We start from the raw sequence: 17,500 nt of genomic DNA, 5'->3' as shown, positions 1-17,500 counted from the left end.
GTGAGCACCTGCTGCATGCCAGTCCTCCGGCCAAGACCTTTTTGTATTTTACCTCGTTCAATCTCCATGCACCTTAGGAGGGTGTACCTTTTACAAGTTAGGAAACTGAGGCTGAGAACGATTACACGTCTTGCCACACAGCTAAGTGTAAGGACCAAAATGTCGTCCTAGGCAACCCCATTTCTGAGCTTTCTCCGCATCTTGAGAGAGGAACAGGCCATGATACCCTGGTGGTGATACCGCTCATGCCCTGTTCCGGCTCTCCCCTGCGATGAGGGCTCAGTCTCCATTAGGAGAGAACGTGTACAGCGTTCACTGAATCCCTTTGCCCCACGTTGAGAGCAAGCCGTAGCCTTACAGCCTTTGCAGTGGTAGCACAGGGTGGCTGAGACCCACTAGTGAGGCCTTTTACAGCAAGAGAGAGGATGTCCACTTTGGCAGTGATACACAGTGTCCTTTTATTGATTTTTTCAGTTTGTATGTATTTATTTGAGGCAGAGTCTTGCTCTGCTGCCCAGGCTGGAGCGCAGTTTCCTTTCAAAGTGATTGTATTTAAGCCAACAAATGACACAACATAAAGAAAGGTGTATACAGCATAAAGAAAGAGCACTGGCACAGGGGGGACTCAGGGAGTACAGACTCTCCCAGCTCTGCGGCCTTTTCTCCGTTGAGGGATGTCGAGTCACGTGGTGGTGGTAGCGGAGGCCTGTCTAGGGCTCTGCTGACTGCTAATCCCTCTTTTCAGGTACGAGAGGTTCTTTGGGCGCCTGTCCCACCTGAACCTGTGCGTTACCAATGCCATGCGGGAAGACCTGGCGGAGAACTGGCGCATCAGGTACCAAGGCCTGGGACTACGGCGGCCTGGGAGGGGCACAGGGCCCCTGATTGGCTGCAGTGAGAGCTGCCTTGCCTGCTGTGGCCGTGCTGGCGAGGCAGTTTGAAATACTGAGGGCCTGGGAGGTGGTCCCTGGTTTGGGGAAGCCAGAGAAGGAAGGGGCAGAGTTTCTTTCCCAGCCAGCCAGGGGGTCCAGGCAGTTTTGGTCCTAGGACGTCTCTGTGCATTCCCAAGTAATTGCAAGGCTTCTTGTCATCGTCTGAGACTTGGATTCCCCAAGCATCTTTCTTTTCCTGGAGCATCTGAGTCCTCTATTCCTGAGGCCTTTCTTTAGCCCTCCCAGTAGCCCCGCCATGATTTCATTGCAGGGCTGTGACTGTCTACGACAAGCCGGCATCTTTCTTTAAAGAGACACCTCTGGATCTGCAGCACCGGCTCTTCATGAAGCTGGGCCGCACGCACTCTCCGTTCAGGGCCCGGTAGGTCTCCCATCCTCAGCTGCCTTCTCTCCTGCTTGCCACTGCCCTGGGCTCTCCCCTTCTCCCTGAAGACCTGGGAACCCACTCATCCACGGGTTGGCAAACTAAGGCCACAGGCCAGTCTCCTGCTTTTGTAAATCAAGTTTCACTGGGACACAGCACACTCATTCCCTTCTGAGTTGTCTGCAGCCGCCTTTGAACTACAACAGCAGAACACAGAACCTGTGGCCCACAAAGCCTGAAGTATTTACTCTGTGGCCCTTTAAGAAATGTTTGTGGACCCCTGCGCTGTCTTACTCTCCTGTCAGTGGGTTCCCAGGCCTGTGGCAGGATCTGTGGACCTGTGTGTCCCCTGGGGTGTCTCATGGGGCTGAGAAGGGAATCTTTGTGCAGGTCCACACACCCTGAGGTGTGCCCTGGGTAAGCTGGGGTGGTGTGGGAGGGCACCCCAGCACCCTCATCTTGAGTCCAGGGGATGATAAGACAGTAAGTTCCATGAGGAAAGGAATGAGTCAGTCTTGTTTGCTGTTGTAACCTTAGCACCCAGCAACAATATTAGAGAAAGCAAGCCCGGGCCTCAGATGGCAGGGGTGGCCTGGTACTGCTGATGCGGCCGGGCACCCCAACCTTTCGGAGCCTGCAGGCCTCACCACAGCAGAGGTGCCCGTCGTGGGTCCTGGGCCTGCTCTGTGGCCTCTCACAGGCTTTTTTCCTGCTCCTTCAGCTCAGAACCTGAGGACCCAGCCACGGAGCGGTCGGCCTTCACAGAGCGGTACGCTGGGAGCGGGCTGGTGACGCGTCTCCGCGAGCGGCCGGCCCTGCTGGTCAGCAGCACGAGCTGGACAGGTCTGCACGACCCCTGGGGCACTTGGGGTTGGTGTGACGGGCACCTGGCCAACCTGTGTTCTCCTCACCCCTGCCAGTCCTGCATGCCCCCACCGCACCGCGGTCTCAGTGAGAAGGGGAGGGCATATGAGCTGGAAGAGGGGTGTCTAGAAACAGGCCCCTGACATTCAGTTCTCTTCTTGTAGAGGACGAAGACTTCTCCATCCTGCTGGCAGCTTTAGAAAGTAGGTGTGTGGCTGCGGTGAGGAGCTCTGGGTTTGTTGGGGGCCCCTGAGCTGTGAGCTGCGGCCTTGCCTGCAGCACGTTCCTGTCCTGGTCCACTGGGTGGGGCAGCCTGGGGACAGCAGGGGTGGTGGAGGTGGGCTGCTATGAATCCCCACTGGGTCACTGAGTGACCAGGCTCTCAGGCTGAAATGCCCCCTCCAGGAGAGTGTCTCACAGAGCCTGGTGGCCTCCCCGCCAGAGCAGTGCCCTTTCTCCGCCTGACCAGGTGACTCTGGCTATTGTTTCTTTAAACATTTTTTTTCTGAATGGGCGTGGTGGCTCACACCTGTAATCCTAGAACTCTGGGAGGCCGAGGCAGGCAGATCACCTGAGGTCAGGAGTTCGAGACCAACCTGGCCAACATGGCGAAACCCTGTCTCTACCAAAAATACAAAAATTAGCCAGGTATGGTGGCGGGCGCCTGTCATCCCAGCTACTCGGGAGGCTGAGGCAGGAGAATTACTTGAACGCGGGAGGCAGAGGTTGCAGTGAGCTGAGATCGTGCCACCGCATTCCAACCTGGGTGACAGAGCGAGACTCTGTCAGAAAAAAAAAGAAAAAAATTCTATCACAAATTCCATGTAGACTTGTTTCTTTTTTTAAACACAGAGTTTGAACAACTGATTCTTGATGGACACAACCTTCCTTCTCTCGTCTGTGTGATAACAGGTACCGCCTGGGACCCTGGGTGTCTGTTTGGCTGGGGGATGGCGGACGGGGAGGGGCACGCAGCCTTTATCCTGCGCTTCCCATGATCTTATCTCCTTAATCCTCACTGCAGCTCTCTGCCATAGGGTCTTATACTGCTTGGCATGGGGGAAACTGAGGCTCAGAGGGTTTCACAGCCGGGCAGGGAGCCCAGATTTGAATCTGCAGATAACAGGCTTTTACTTTCTCAGTGGTTTTTAAGCATCTCTTTGTTGTTGTTGTTACATCACTGGTGTCTTTTTTTTTTTTTTTTTTTTTTTTTTTGAGACAGAGTCTCTGTCACCCAGGCTGGAGTGCAATGGCGCAATCTCGGCTCACTGCAACCTCTGCCTCCCATGTTCCAGCAATTCTCTTGCCTCAGCCTCCCAAGTAGCTGGGATTACAGGCACCCTCCACCACACCCAGCTAATTTTTGTATTTTTAGTAGAGATGGGGTTTCACCATGTTGGCCAGGCTGGCCTCGAACTCCTGACGTCAGGTGATCCACCCACCTTGGCCTCCCAAAGTGCTGGAATTACAGGCACGAAGCACTGTGCCTGGCCACGTCATTGGTGCCTTAACCAAGCCTCTTTTAATTTTTCAAACGGAAGAGCCCCTGTCCCACAGTTACTGCTTCTGAGCACTTTTGAGGTGATTCAGTGAAGAAGGAGAAAAGCAGAAGCGCTGTGGGAAGAGGCAGGGTCTGGGCCAGCTACTGGTCCTGCTCTCCTCCCTCCTCTGGCCTCTAGGCTGCCAGGAGTAGCTTGGAACCCACGCCACGTGCTCTGGGGGCTGTGGCAGGGCAGGGGAGCCTTCGTGTCCCCTGTGCACACCACAGAAAAAAGGCTGGGTCCATCTAGTGGGCGGTCAGGTGCCAGGCCAGTGCTTGCCCCGCTGTGTTTGCAGCCCGAGGCAGCTGGCTGCAGGTGCAGGGCTGTGCCTCAGGGGTCAGGGTGCACACCCCTGCAGGGCTTGGGGCTCCTGGGTTGCTTCTGGAAGGACCCGGATGGGGCCTGGCCGGAGCTGCCGAGGGGTGGGGCTTCTGGGAAAGGGATCCCTCCTAGGGGGGCGTCTTGGGCTTGGGGCCATGTGACAGGGACAGAGGCGGGTCCGTGGCAGTGTCTGCTCTTCTCTGTGAAGGCAAAGGGCCTCTGAGGGAGTATTACGGCCGCCTCATCCAGCAGAAGTGTTTCCAGCGCGTCCAGGTCTGCACACCCTGGCTGGAGGCCGAGGACTACCCCCTGCTTCTAGGTGAGAGGCCGGCAGGAGGCTCAGGAGGAGGCGGGGCCTTCAGTGGGGGAAACAGGTGGGTGGAATGGAATTTTCCTGAAAAGGTGGCTCTGGAGGCCACTTGGGGACAGGGCCTGGCCTGCTGCTGAGACCTCTGGCTGAACTTCCTGGAGGAGGCTACTTCCTGGTGTGCTAGCCCCTCCCTGCCAGGTGACCCCAGAGGCTGTTTACTAAGGGGTTTGAGGAGGCCACGTTCTTTCAGCCTGCCACGCCCTCCATTTAGTCCTCTTCCTTCCCGCAGGAGGGCTGGGCCTCGGGTTCGGGCCACTGTTGCCCAGGTGTGGGAGGGCAGTGGCTTTGGGAGGTACAGGGACAATGTGTCAAAAAGCGTCGCCTCTCCCAGTGAGATGGTTCTCCCCTGTCCCCGTCTCTTTCCCGTTGATTTCTCCAAGTGGGGAGTTGGCTTGGTCCTGATGTGTCTCTAGAGCCGCATCTTCCAGCCTTGAGTGAGCAGAGCAGTTGGAGGCTGAGGGCCTTTTCCTGGCAGGACTCTCTAGCTAGTCTTTTTTTTAGACAGTTTTGCTCCGTCGCCTATGCTGGAGTGCACGATCTCAGTTCATGCAACCTCTGCTCCTGGGTTCAAGCGATTCTCCCACCTCAGCCTCCTGAGTAGATTACAGGATTACAGGAACCCGCCACAACACCTGGCTTATTTTTGTATTTTTAGTCGAGACAGGGTTTCACCATGTTGGCCACACTGGTCTCGAACTCCTGACCTCAAGTGATCCTCCTGCCTTGGCCTCCCCAAGTGCTGGGATTCCAGGCGTGACCCATCACGCCTGGCCCTGGCTAGTCTTTAGAAATGTTAAGCTATTTGGCTTTATTTTCATGGTGACAGCTGGTTGGTGGTGGGTGTGCTGTGGTTTATTATTATTATTATTATTTTGAGATGGAGTTTCGCTGTTGTAGCCCAGGCTGGAGTGCAATGGTGAGATCTTGGCTCATCTCTACCTCCGCCTTCCCGGGTTCAAGCGATTCTCCTGCCTCAGCCTCCCGAGTAGCTGGGATTACAGGCACCTGCCACGATGCTCGGCTGATTTTGTATTTTTTTTAGCAGAGATGGGGTTTCACCATGTTGGCCAGGCTGGTCTTGAACTCCTGACCTCAGGTGATCCGCCCGCCTTGGCCTCCCAAAATGCGGGGATTACAGGTGGGAGGTGAACCTGGGAGGTGGAGGTTGCAGTGAGCCAAGATTGTGCCACTGCCCTCCAGCCTGGGTGACAGAGTGAGACTGTCTCAAAACAAAAACAAAACAACAACAAAAAAACCAAATTATGGTTACATAGAAAAAGTGTCAACTTATATTTTCAGATGTCCCAGCCAGGCCGTGTGGCTACTTGGCCAGCTTAAGCCACTTGTGTTTGGGGCTGTCGGGGGCCTTTTCCGATTTTCACTCCCCTTGTGGGGTGTTGCCTCACTGTGCTGGGAGGATCTGTGTTCCCAGGGCAGAGGCCAGCGCTCTCACCGCACCCCTCTTGCCTAGCAGGGTCGGCCGACCTGGGTGTCTGTCTGCACACGTCCTCCAGTGGCCTGGACCTGCCCATGAAGGTGGTGGACATGTTCGGGTGCTGTTTGCCTGTGTGTGCCGTGAACTTCAAGTGGTAGGAGCAGAACCCGAATCTTTCTGGGGATAGCTTCGCAGATCCACCGCTGAGGGGGACGCAGTGCAGAACGAGCTGCCCACAGTGAGGCCCTGCCCCTCGGTCAGTGCAGCACACACTGGAGGCCACTAGGAGGAGCCCTGCGGTTCCTGTGGCTGGGCTTGAGCCTCACTGAAGTCGCTGCTTCCATTTAGAGTTCGTGTTACATTTAGGTTGATGCAAAAGTAATCACGGTTTTTGCCACTAAAAATGGCAATTACTTGAGCACCAACCTAATATGAAAAAAAGCATCTTAAATACTAGAACTCCACTTGGGGCTTTTGCTCCTAGAGTAGAATTGGCGGGAATTGCCTGCAGGCTTACATGGTTTTCTTTGTTTCTCTCCCGCCATGTCCCTTTTGGCCAAGCTCACATGGTGGGTTTGAATCAGCTAAATGAGTGTCATGCTCTGGCCTCACTCCACCCAGCACAGACGGGCGTTTGGAAGGGCGGCGTTAGAAGAGATTCTAGAAGTAGTAGCCCCGGCGCAAGCTGAGTCCTTGGCCCCTGCTCAGGAGCCTGCCCCTGGGTGGGATTCAGGGATATGCGCCCCTCGTGTGAGGCTGAGCTCAGGGAAATGTGGGGATCATACCTGGTGCCCTAGAAAGGTCATCTTTTATGTGCTGAGCCAGTCCCCAGGGGGTTGCCTTTCCTTGTTCCATGGCCATGGAGTTAAGAAAAGCATGCAAAAATAATTCTTCAGTCTGTGAAGAGCATCCAGCACAGAAGGTAGAAACCCTCCTTAAGGCTCCCTCCTTAAATCGGTTTGGCCATTTTGATGTGCAACCCTCCCAGGCCTTTATACCCTTCAGATGCCAGATCTCAGAACTAGCTCCCGGAAACCACACCCCCAGCCTGGCCTGAGTGTGGGGCGGGTGGGAGCCCAGGCGGGCACCCCAGGGTCTGGTGTCTTCTGCAGGCAGCTCTGAGGCTCCCTTGGTTCTCCCTGCAGTTTACATGAGCTGGTGAAGCATGAAGAAAACGGCCTAGTCTTTGAGGACTCAGAGGAACTGGCAGCTCAGCTGCAGGTAGCCACGTCTGCCACATGCCAGGGTGGGGAGGGTTGTGGAGACTGGCACCGAGCCACACTCCCTGATTCCTGCTTCCCACAGCCAGGGTGGGACCATGTGGGGTCTGGCGGAAAAGCTAGGGAGGGAGCAGAGGTCACAGAGGCCGGCCTACTCTGCTGTCCCGTTTCAGTACAGTAGGCTGGGGAAAGTTAGCACACACCCCCACCTGTCCTCTGGAGTTATGGAGCTGACACTCCACACATGATGCTGGAGCCGGTGGGCCGGGCTGCAGTTCAGGAAGTGATCAGGATCAGGTAGGCGGGCAAAGGGAGCTTCTGGGACCCGCCTTGAAAGATGAGTGGAATTCTGCAGAGGTTACTTGTTTTTTGTTGCAAAAAGTAACACATCATTCTTGCCAACAGAATGACTGGCAGGATTTTCAGTAAAGGTCCAGGTCGGAAGTCATTTAGACTGGGTCCCCCAGTCTCTGTCAGAACCATGGGACTCTGCTGTGGTGTGAAAGTAGCCACAGATCATCTGTAGATGAAGGGGTGTGGCTTTGTTCCAATAAAACTTTATTTACAGACAGGCTGTGGGCTGGATTTGGCCTGCAGGCTGTAGTTTGTGATGCTTGATTCAGACAGTTTAGCAAGGCTGAAAAGAACACTGACACCCCCTTGTTACGCACAGATGCGTGGGACTGTGTTGGCCAGAGGCTGAGAGGAGGGTGCTCCAGGGGAAGGCACAGCATGTAGAGGCCGGGAGGTGCTCCAGGGCACCAAGTGTGGGAAAGTGGGATATGTGGGAAGGTTTCCAGAAAGCGTGATGTCAAAGTGGAGGCGGAGCGCTGCTGGGGCGTGAAGGGTCTCGAGTCCAAGTGAGGGAGTTAGGGGCTGGGGAGGGGCTGTTGCTGGGTCAGGGACCTGGGATGGGGTGGGGACAGGCAATGAAGTAAGCTCTGCTCTTTATTTTTTCGCAGATGCTTTTCTCAAACTTTCCTGATCCTGCGGGCAAGCTAAACCAGTTCCGGAAGAACCTGCGGGAGTCGGAGCAGCTCCGATGGGATGAGAGCTGGGTGCAGACTGTGCTCCCTTTGGTTATGGACACATGACTCCTGGGCCAGAGGCTAAAACCCCAGGACCCCGGCTGCCCTCCCTACAGCTTCTTGGGAGTCTCAGGGCAAACCCTTTCAAGCAGCGCCTCCCAGTGGCCAGTAGCTGAAATGACGGCAGTGGTGCCGCCTGGTGAATGAATTGGTTGGGACCCCGGAAGCTGTGGTTGGCCCTGATTTCTTTGGAGGCTCGGAAACATTTCCTGTCTTCTGTTCTTCACGCCCCATGCCCCTGCTGGCGTATTACTGTTCTGTGACTTCCCCATGACCTCTGCAGGACTCCTCCTCCTGTGTTTGGTCTCCAGGTGTCGCCTTTCTGCCGTGTTCCTAACGTTTTGATTCCTGTCTTGAAAAAAAGCACCGGCTGCACCGTAAGCCCAGGGATGTGGCAGCTGCAGCGGGCTTGGCTTTGTGAGGAACCGAGTGTGTCCATGTTGGGGGACATCATACTTGATACACACGTTTTTATTTGCGCAAAGAAAATGCTATTTTTGGAGCCAAAATTTTCATGTCTGATTTATGGTGATTTTCTTAAGAACTAGAACTGCTGGCAGAAAGGGGGCACCCCCACGCTTAGACAGCCGATGTCTTATTAGAGGGCAGTTTGTGGTTCCTGGTTTGGAATTTAACATTCTTCAAACATTCCAGTCCACTGAAAGTTTTATCCGCTTTCCCATATAAAAATTCTTCCCACGATAGTGACTTGATTCTCACAGTCACGTTGGAAGGCGTGTGTGAGGCCTACAGTGTGAGGTTCAGAATTGCCATTTCCAAGTGCTCTTCGTAGGGAAACAGCTTCTGGTCATGACGAGGTTCGGCCTCCCATCTGATCCCAGCCCGGCCTAGAAACAGAGCACATGTGTTTCAGGATGGCGGTGTTTGGGGACAGGACATTAGCTTATTGTGTGGGGCTGCTAGAACAGGCCTGGTGAGGTGGGGGGGTGTCCAAGTCAGGTTACTTGGTTCACAGGTTCACAGGCCCACCCAGGTACCTAGAATTGGCCTCCAGGATGGGACCAGAAATCTGGTTTTGCATAGAAGTGGCTAGCAGCAGGCACCGTGCCGCTCTCCACACTCTGCCCGTGTCTGCCCCAGTGCTTGGCACAGCGGGACAGAAGCAGAGATCTGAATCTACATCTACCTGGCTGTTCAGTCAATCCACTCTTCACAAAGCTTAGAAAGCGGCCGGGCACAGTGGCTCACGCCTGTAATCCCAACACTTTGGGAGGCCTAGGCAGGCGGATCACCTGAGGTCAGGAGTTCGAGACCAGCCTGGCCAACATGGTGAAACCCCATCTCTACAAAAATACAAAAATCAGCCAGGTACGATGGCAGGTGCCTGTAATCCCAGCTACTCAGGAGGCTGAGGCGGGAGAATCACTTGCACCCGGGAGGCGGAGGTTGCAGTGAGCCGAGATTGTGCCACTGCACTCCAGCCTGAGTGACAGAGCGAGCCTCCATCTCAAGAAAACAAAAAAATAAAAAAAACCCCAAAAAACAAAACCACACACACACAACGCTTAGAAGGGGCTGGTGTTCTGATAAGCACAGATGCCTGAAGAGCCAGTAGCCAGAGTGATTTTGGTTGTTTTTTGAGATACGATCTTGTTCTGTCACCCAGGCTGGAGTGCAGTGGCACGGTCATTGCTCACCACAGCCTCGACTCCTGGGCTCTAGCAATCCTCCCACCTCCCAAGCAGCTGGGATGACAGGTGCGTGCCACCATGCCAGTAGTTTTTTTATTTTGTAGAGATGGGGTCCTGAACACATGGCCACAAGTGATGCTCCTGCCTCAGCCTCTTTTATTTTTTTGAGGCAGAGTTTTACTCTGTTCCTCAGGCTGGAGTGCAGGGTGCAATCTCAGCTCACTGCAACCTCTGCCTCCCAGGTTCAAGTGATTTTCCTGCCTCAGCCTCCCGAGTAGCTGGGATTATAGGCGTGCACCACCACGCCTGGCTAATTTTTGTGATTTTATTTTTATTTATTTATTTATTTATTTATTTATTTATTTATTTATTTTTTGAGACGGAGTCTCGCTTTGCCACCCAGGCTGGAGTGCAGTGGCCGGATCTCAGCTCACTGCAAGCTCCGCCTCCCGGGTTCACGCCATTCTCCTGCCTCAGCCTCCCGAGTAGCTGGGACTACAGGCGCCCGCCACCTCGCCCAGCTAGTTTTTTGTATTTTTTTTAGTAGAGACAGGGTTTCACCGTGTTAGCCAGGATGGTCTCGATCTCCTGACCTCGTGATCCGCCTGTCTCGGCCTCCCAAAGTGCTGGGATTACAGGCTTGAGCCACCGTGCCCGGCCGATTTTTGTGATTTTAGTACAGATGGGGTTTCACTGTGTAGGGCAGGCTGGTCTTGAACTCTTGACCTCAGGTGATCCGCCCACCTCAGCCTCCCAAAGCCTCAGCCTCTTACAGTGTTGGGATTACAGGCGTGAGATGCTGTGACCCAGGATGATTTTCATTTACAGTTTTTTGTTACCAGTGGAAAATGCGTATTTATAAAAATGAAGTAGTACAGACATGAACGTGTAGAAGTCTCTATCATCCTTCTGTTAACGTGTATATCAGGGATGTCCAATCTTTTGGCCTCCCTGGGCCACACTGGAAGACGAAGAATTGCCTTGGGCCACACATAAAATACACTAACGCTAGCAATAGCTGATGAACTAAAAGAAAAATCACAAAAAAACCTCATACTGTTTTAAGAAAGTTTACAGATTTGTGTTGGGCTGCAGATTGGACAAGCCTGCCATATATATATTCTAGGTTTTCCTCTATAGGTCTACTAATGTGAAAATGATTATTGTGACAAATGTTTTTTTGACATGAAGTCTTGCTATGTTGCTCAAGGTGGCCACAAACTCCTGGGCTTAAGCCATCCTCCTGCCTCAGCCTCCTGAGTAGTTGGGAATATAGGTACTCACAACCATGTGTGGGTGATTATTATTATTTTTTAAACAAAAATGGGGCTGGGCGCAGTGGCTCATGCCTGTAATCCTAACACTTTGGGAGGCTGAGGTGGCAGATCACTTGAGGTCAAGAGTTCAAGACCAGCCTGGCCAACATGGCAAAACCTCGATTCTACAAAAAAATACAAAAATTAGCTGGGCGTGGTGGCACGCGCCTGTAGTCCCAGCTACTCAGGAGGCTGAGATGGGAGGATAGCTTGTACCTGGGAGGTGGGAGGTTCCAGTGGGCCGAGATCGCACCACTGCACTCCAGCCTGGGCAATACAAAGCCAGACTCTGTCTCCAAAAAAAAAAAAAAAAGGTGGGTGGGGGCTTATACTATATGTGCTGTTTGGCACTGCTGTTTTCACTTAAACCATACTGCAGGTATTTTTTCACGTAAGTATCTGAAGAAAGACTTCCTTTTTTTTTTTGCTTTTTTGAGACAGGGTGTTGCTCTGTTGCCCAGGCTGGAGTGCAGTGGTGAGATCACGGCTCACTGCAGCCTCCACCCCCCAGGCTCAAGCCACCCTTCCACCTCAGCCTCCCGAGTAGCTGGGACCACAGGCGTGTGCAACCATGCCCGGCTAGTTTTGGTATGTTTTGTGGGGATGGGGTCCCACTATGTTGCCCAGGTTGGTCTTGAACGCCTGGGCTCAGGGAGTCCTCCTGCCTTAGCCTCCTGAAGTGCTGGGAGGACAGGCCTGAGCCCCGTGTCTGGCCAGCCTGCTGTGCGAGGTCGTGCGGGACTCTCGTGGAACCCAGTGTGCCTTCGTGTGCTGGCTTGTTTGTTGACTGTAGTTAACAGGCTGCCCGTGTGGACAGGCGTTGGGTCGTCTGTCTCTGTGTGCAGGCAGAGGCTGCTGCGGGTGCATCTGCGCACGGTTGCCAGGAGGGGCTCTGCTCGGGGAGCTGGGGCAAAGGCTGGTGGCATTGGGGGACATGGGTGTAGTGTGGAGGCGCGGGAGCCAGGCGGCCGGGCTGCAGTCTGCGGGAGCTCGGGAGTCGCCTGGCCTCCGTGTGCCCTAGTGTCTTTGTTAGAGAGATGGGACAATGACAGCACACCCTCACAGGTGCTGGGGGCTGACAAATGTCAGTTCTGAGGACAGTGGCTGGCCCACTGTGGGGCCAGTTCCCCTTCTCTATAGTCACCCTGCTCGTCCTCCACTGACTGGGTGCTCAGGACAGTGGCGTGGTGGATCTGCCTGTACAGCCTGTGCTCCAGCGTCCTGCAGGCCACAGCTGTGTCCAGCCCTGACCCCGACTGCCTCTCCCACCACCTCCATTTTATAGATGAGGAAACCGAGGCCCAAGGGCTTAGGGAACTCTGCTCCGAAGCACATAGTAGGGCTGCTGGGCTCAGACCCTCCCTCCCTGTGCTGAGCTGCCCTCCTCCTGCCCCAAGCCCCTCCATGCCCTGAGCCCACCCTGCTCGCCAGCCTCTGCCCAAGTCCCCCACATGGCGTGGGGGTGTGGGGCATCCTAGCTTTTCCCCGGTGCCAAGTTCTTTCACTTCCACTGGAGTCTTGCAGGGACAGCTTGGGGACCCTGCAGGCCCAGGAGGGCGTGGGGGCTCACCTAATTCGGTGGTGAACAGCTGGCATGTCTCCGGGTTGCGGATGGTGAAGGCCACGTAGACCTCAGGAGCCCGCTGGTGCTCCCGGCAGGCAGCCAGTCTCCGCAGGACCCCGACCAGCGACACGATGGCTTCTGGACAATACAGCACATCTACAGTGAAACCTTCAGGTTACTGAAAGGGACCAGCGGAATGTTCCAGGTCATGCTGACCTCAGCCGCAGGGCGAGGCCAGAGAGGCAGCGGTCATATGAGACTATTAGATGCCATCTGACCATTTGTGCCATTAGATGGAAACGCAGTTACCCGGGTGAAAAAGGAGAACCCTTAGTAGAGAAAGCTGCAAAAGACCAAAGCAAAAGAAAAAGTCTCCAGACTCACTGGTGTTCCTTAAAAAACAGCTCTGGTTCTCAGCCTATCTAGAGGGCTCTGAATGACGCAAAGCCTGACCCTGGTGTGAACGTCGTGTTTCAGGCGTCTGCCGATTTGTGTGCTGGCTTGCAGGGGAGGGCCTGTGTCCCTGGCCACCGCCGGGCCTGTGGTTTTCAGGGCTGGGACCCGGGATCACAGGCCGAGCTCTGTTCGACCAGAGAGGGGACTGAGTGTGCCGGCGGGGACGAGGGGTTTTCGGTGGCCCAGCCAAACACCACCTTCTCTCACGGGCCCTGTCCTTGTCCCAGAAGTGGTTGTTTTCCTCCTGTGGTCTCTGAAGGACACGGGGCATGGCTCTGGGACACAGCCATGTGATGACGACTGTAACGGGAGTATGCCTGTCCCCAACAAGAGGGCTGTGGCTTCAAGGTCACCTTAAGAGGCACCCCTGTCCTTGGATGTCACCCTGGAGGCCCAGAGTAACTCTTCTGGAAGCCCCATCATGTCCATGCCCGACAGCGTCCCTTGTTCCCTTTTCCCAGAGCCAAGAGCTGGGTGGAGCTGCAAGGACACCGCCTGCGCAGGGTGCCCGGGGCTGGGCATTACCTGCTGCGATGACAACATCTGGCTGGAAGGCAGACAGCTGATGGACCGTCGTGACGTCCCAGTCCAGCTGGGCCACTGTCACCCTGGGGCTGTCTAAGTTAGCAGTGATGTCTGCCTCCAACGAGAGGCCATTGAGAAGGACATTCCCTCGGAGCTGCTCGAGGACCCGGCTGTGACAGTCGCTGAAGATGTATGCCCGGGGGCGGCACATCTTGCAGATGGCCAGGCCTGTGAGGCCGGCGCCACTGCCAAGCTCTAGGACAGTCCTGGCAGAAGGAAAGCGGACTGTGTCTGCGACTGCACCGGGGTAAGCCTGCCTCGGTGCCCCGCCCTGTGCCCCAAGGTCACCTGTCAGTGAAGGCTGCTGGGTTCTCGATGGCCCATTCTGCAAGGTAGAGGGCAGCATCCCATGTGACCAGGCCCGTGGTGCCGTGGGAGATGATGGCTGTGCTCTCGGAGAGCGTGACCGAGCCTTCCGAGGGCTGCGCCGAGAGAGGGCGAGAGAATCAGTCTAATGATCAGAAGACAAGTGGCTTAGAAGACAAGTAGCCATCCACCCCATGACTGAATAAACCATGACAGGACCAATCACCACTCAGCAATGAGAAGCAGCTAACTGTTGACATGCCAACAGCTTGCACAGGCCTCAAGGGTATCATGCGGCGTGAAAGATGCTCATCTCAGGCCACACAGGATTCCATTCATCGAACATTCCTGAGACGATGGAATTCTGGTGATGCAGCACAGGTCAGTGGTGGCCAGGGAGGGGCCAGGTATGGCTATGAAGGGGTGGCTGCCTTGTGATGATTTGGTGTGCTATGTTTTTCCTTTGTGGTTTTCTGTATCTATGTTTTATCTTATTTTTTTTGAGATGGATTCTCGATCTGTCACCTAGGCTGGAGTCAGTGGTGTGATCTCCGCTCACTGCATCCTCTGCCTCCCAGGTTCAAGCGATTCTCCTGCCTCAGCCTCCCAAGTAGCTGGGATTACAGGTGCCTGCTACCACGCCCTGCTAATCTTTGTATTTTTAGTAGAGACGGAGTTTCACCATGTTGACCAGGCTGGTCTTGAACTCCTGACCTCAGGTGATCCGCCTGCCTCAGCCTCCCAAAGTGCTGGGATTACAGGCGTGAGCCACCGCGCCTGGCCTAATTTTTGTATTTTTAGTAGAGACAGGGTTTCACCATATTGGGCAGGCTGGTCTCGAACTCCTGACCTCAGGTGATCCACCCGCCTTGGCCTCCCAGAGTGCTGGGATTACAGGCGTGAGCCACCGTGCCTGGCCCTGTCAAGTATTCTTTGAGGACTGGGCATTAGGTCTTTGTGAAGCAGGTAGTGTGTGTTACCTACTGCACAAATGCCCAACAACCCCACGAGACATGCTGTTGTTGAAGTGCTTGATTTACAGACAGGGAAACTGAGGCTAAAGGAGGTTAACAGACCTCATGTCTAAGACTGCAGAATGGGTGAGTCAGGATTTGAACCCACACCCGTGTTTTCACTTTGTGCAGGAAGGGTATCTGGGCTGTGAGGGGGAGGAGGGTGCGCTTCTCATACCAGCAAATAGCTCCGGTGGCCCTGGGGGGACTCCTCGGCCATCAGGGTCTCCGCCAGCGCCTCGTACAGCTCGTCCAGAGGCTCTGTGTGGACAGCCTCGTGCTGGGGGCAGACAGAGTGAGAGCTTGTTTGCTTTCGTTCTAATCTGTAAAAATGGCCAGATGATTTTCACCAAGTTTGGAGGGGAGATTTGGGACGGAATGGTGTAATACTGACCAGGTGGCATATAAAATATTCACTTTGCTGGGGGTGGTGGTGTGTGCCGATAGTCCCAGCTACTCTAGAGGCTGACATGGGAGGACTGCTTGAGCCCAGGAGTTTGAGGACAGCTTGAGCAACAGAGACCTTGTCTCTAAAAAAAAATAATTCACTAGGTAGGGAAACCTGGATGGGAGGGCCTTCAACAAGAGGTGCTGAGGGGGTAGCGTTAGGGTAGTCTGGGGCAGGAGACAAGGATTCCGTGAGAGCTGTTGCGTGACCATGACAGAGCTCTGTGTTTGGATCAAACACAGAGAGGAGGAAAACAAAAGGTGCTATTAAGTGCGCCCAGGCAGAGCTGGGAGGGCGGCCCATGCTGCAGGCCGTGGCTGTCAGCAGGTGGCTTCTCCACGGCTGGCCCCGGCCTACGATTCACAGGGCAGCAGCAGGGTACACTGGGTGACTGCTGCCCTCTCCTGGTGGCGCAGGGCAGACCTGCTGGTGACCACAGATGTACCCTTTGGGAAGGACTAGGGAGAAAGCGGGTATTGGAGAAGCAGGGGATTGTTTATTTGCTACAGGTGTGGCCCTTTTACTCAGCAGGTCTGCTACTGCCTACTGAGGAACGGCCTCTCTGACATCCTCCCTCATGTCAAACCATGTTCGGGCCCATCTTTAAAATCCATCCTAGGCCAGGCGCAGTGGCTCATGCCTGTAATCCCAGTACTTTGGGAGGCCAAGGCAGGTGGATCACCTGAGGTCAGGAGTTCGAGACCAGCCTGGCCAACATGGTGAAGCTCTGTCTCTACTAAAAATACAAAAATTAGCCAGGCGTGGTGGCGTGTGCCCGTAGTGCCAGCTTCTTGGGAGGCTAGGCACGAGAATTGCTTGAACCCAGGAGGCAGAGGTTTCAGTGAGCCGAGATTGTGCCTCGGTACTCCAGCCTTGGCAACACAGTGAGGCTCTGTCTCAAAAAAAAATAAATAAATAAATAAATAAAAAATAAAATCCATCCTGAATCAGTCAGGAAAGAGCTGATTCCAGCAGGATCACTGCGGAGAATTCACCAGGGGAACTAGTTCCAAAGGTATGTTAAGAGCTAAACCTTCCAACAGGGGCCCGTGGCGCAACCCAGAGACGGACAAGAACAGCAAACTCCAAACCCTTCGGCGGGCAGCACAGAGGGTGTGGGCGGGCAGCACAGAGGGTGTGGGCGAGGGTCCCAGGGCCGCGGGCTGGGCCAGCCTGGTAGGAATGAGAATCCATATGCTAGGAGCTGGGGCCCCGGAGAAGCAGCTGCTGCGGAGACCCCAGGAGGCCGCGTGAGGGAGAGACGCTGGCCTCCCCTTATTCCCACCCTGCACTGTCTCCCATGGGTCACACCCAGCTGCAGCCAGTTGCCTGGGAGGCACCTGCCATGCTGGGGTCTGCAAAGCAGGCCCAGGGCCCGGGAAGGACGGGGGCTCCAGCACGCAGGTGGCTATGCCGTCCGGCTACTGGGCGGATACTGCCGATAACTGACCTTTTTGATGAGTTCTGAGAGAAAGCACCGGGCATACTTGACTGACGGCGGGTGCTTCACACACACAGGGTGCTTCACAGTCTACGGCAAAGGACAGAACGTTGGTTGCTGGGGAGACCCCGTCTGAAGTCTCCTATGAGCTTCAAGCCAACACAGCAGAGGGCAAACTCCGGGCTACCCAATCCCTCAGCAAAGATGTAGATGGACACAGCGTTCTGGCCCCACGCATCTGAAGTTTGTCTTAAGATATAAGCCGTTTCCTAAAAATGCTTCCGCTGCAGCGGCACAGGCTATGGCCTGTTTCTTTTTTTTTTTTGAGACGGAGTCTCCCGCTGTCGCCCAGGCTGGAGTGCAGTGGCCGGATCTCAGCTCACTTCAAGCTCCGCCTCCCGGGTTCACGCCATTCTCCTGGCTCAGCCTCCCGAGTAGCTGGGACTACAGGTGGCCACCACCACGCCCGGCTAGTTTTTTGTATTTTTAGTAGAGACAGGGTTTCACCGTGTTAGCCAGGATGGTCTCGATCTCCTGACCTCGTGATCCGCCCGTCTCGGCCT

General features: G+C 54.8%; 2 protein-coding genes across 4 annotated transcripts in view; one reads left to right on the top strand and one right to left on the bottom strand.

The window, feature by feature from the left end:
* ALG1 (ALG1, chitobiosyldiphosphodolichol beta-mannosyltransferase) overlaps positions 1–8,662 on the top strand; it is a 15,458-nt gene extending 6,796 nt beyond the window's left edge. For all 3 annotated transcript variants that reach the window (XM_011978449.1, XM_011978452.1, XM_011978450.1), the window contains exons 7-13: positions 2,039–2,160; positions 2,346–2,384; positions 3,034–3,093; positions 4,252–4,362; positions 5,888–6,002; positions 6,994–7,069; positions 8,031–8,662. In XM_011978449.1, coding sequence (XP_011833839.1) covers positions 2,039–2,160; positions 2,346–2,384; positions 3,034–3,093; positions 4,252–4,362; positions 5,888–6,002; positions 6,994–7,069; positions 8,031–8,162 — 655 coding nt within the window. In that variant the 3' untranslated portion in view covers positions 8,163–8,662. The remainder of the gene's footprint in view (positions 1–2,038; positions 2,161–2,345; positions 2,385–3,033; positions 3,094–4,251; positions 4,363–5,887; positions 6,003–6,993; positions 7,070–8,030) is intronic.
* The window catches only part of EEF2KMT (eukaryotic elongation factor 2 lysine methyltransferase), a 13,615-nt gene continuing 3,718 nt past the window's right edge, over positions 7,604–17,500 (bottom strand). The window contains exons 3-8 of the mRNA XM_011978453.1: positions 16,947–17,027; positions 15,227–15,328; positions 14,018–14,151; positions 13,670–13,935; positions 12,695–12,844; positions 7,604–9,004 (exon numbers count right to left, since the gene is read on the bottom strand). Of these exons, the coding sequence (XP_011833843.1) occupies positions 8,904–9,004; positions 12,695–12,844; positions 13,670–13,935; positions 14,018–14,151; positions 15,227–15,268 (693 nt within the window). The 5' untranslated portion in view covers positions 15,269–15,328; positions 16,947–17,027 and the 3' untranslated portion in view covers positions 7,604–8,903. The remainder of the gene's footprint in view (positions 9,005–12,694; positions 12,845–13,669; positions 13,936–14,017; positions 14,152–15,226; positions 15,329–16,946; positions 17,028–17,500) is intronic.

This window comes from Mandrillus leucophaeus, unplaced genomic scaffold (assembly GCF_000951045.1).
Source record: "Mandrillus leucophaeus isolate KB7577 unplaced genomic scaffold, Mleu.le_1.0 Scaffold195, whole genome shotgun sequence".
Taxonomy (NCBI): Eukaryota; Metazoa; Chordata; class Mammalia; order Primates; family Cercopithecidae; genus Mandrillus; species Mandrillus leucophaeus.
Note: the sequence above shows the minus strand (reverse complement) of the source record. Positions and strands in the feature narration are given on the sequence as shown.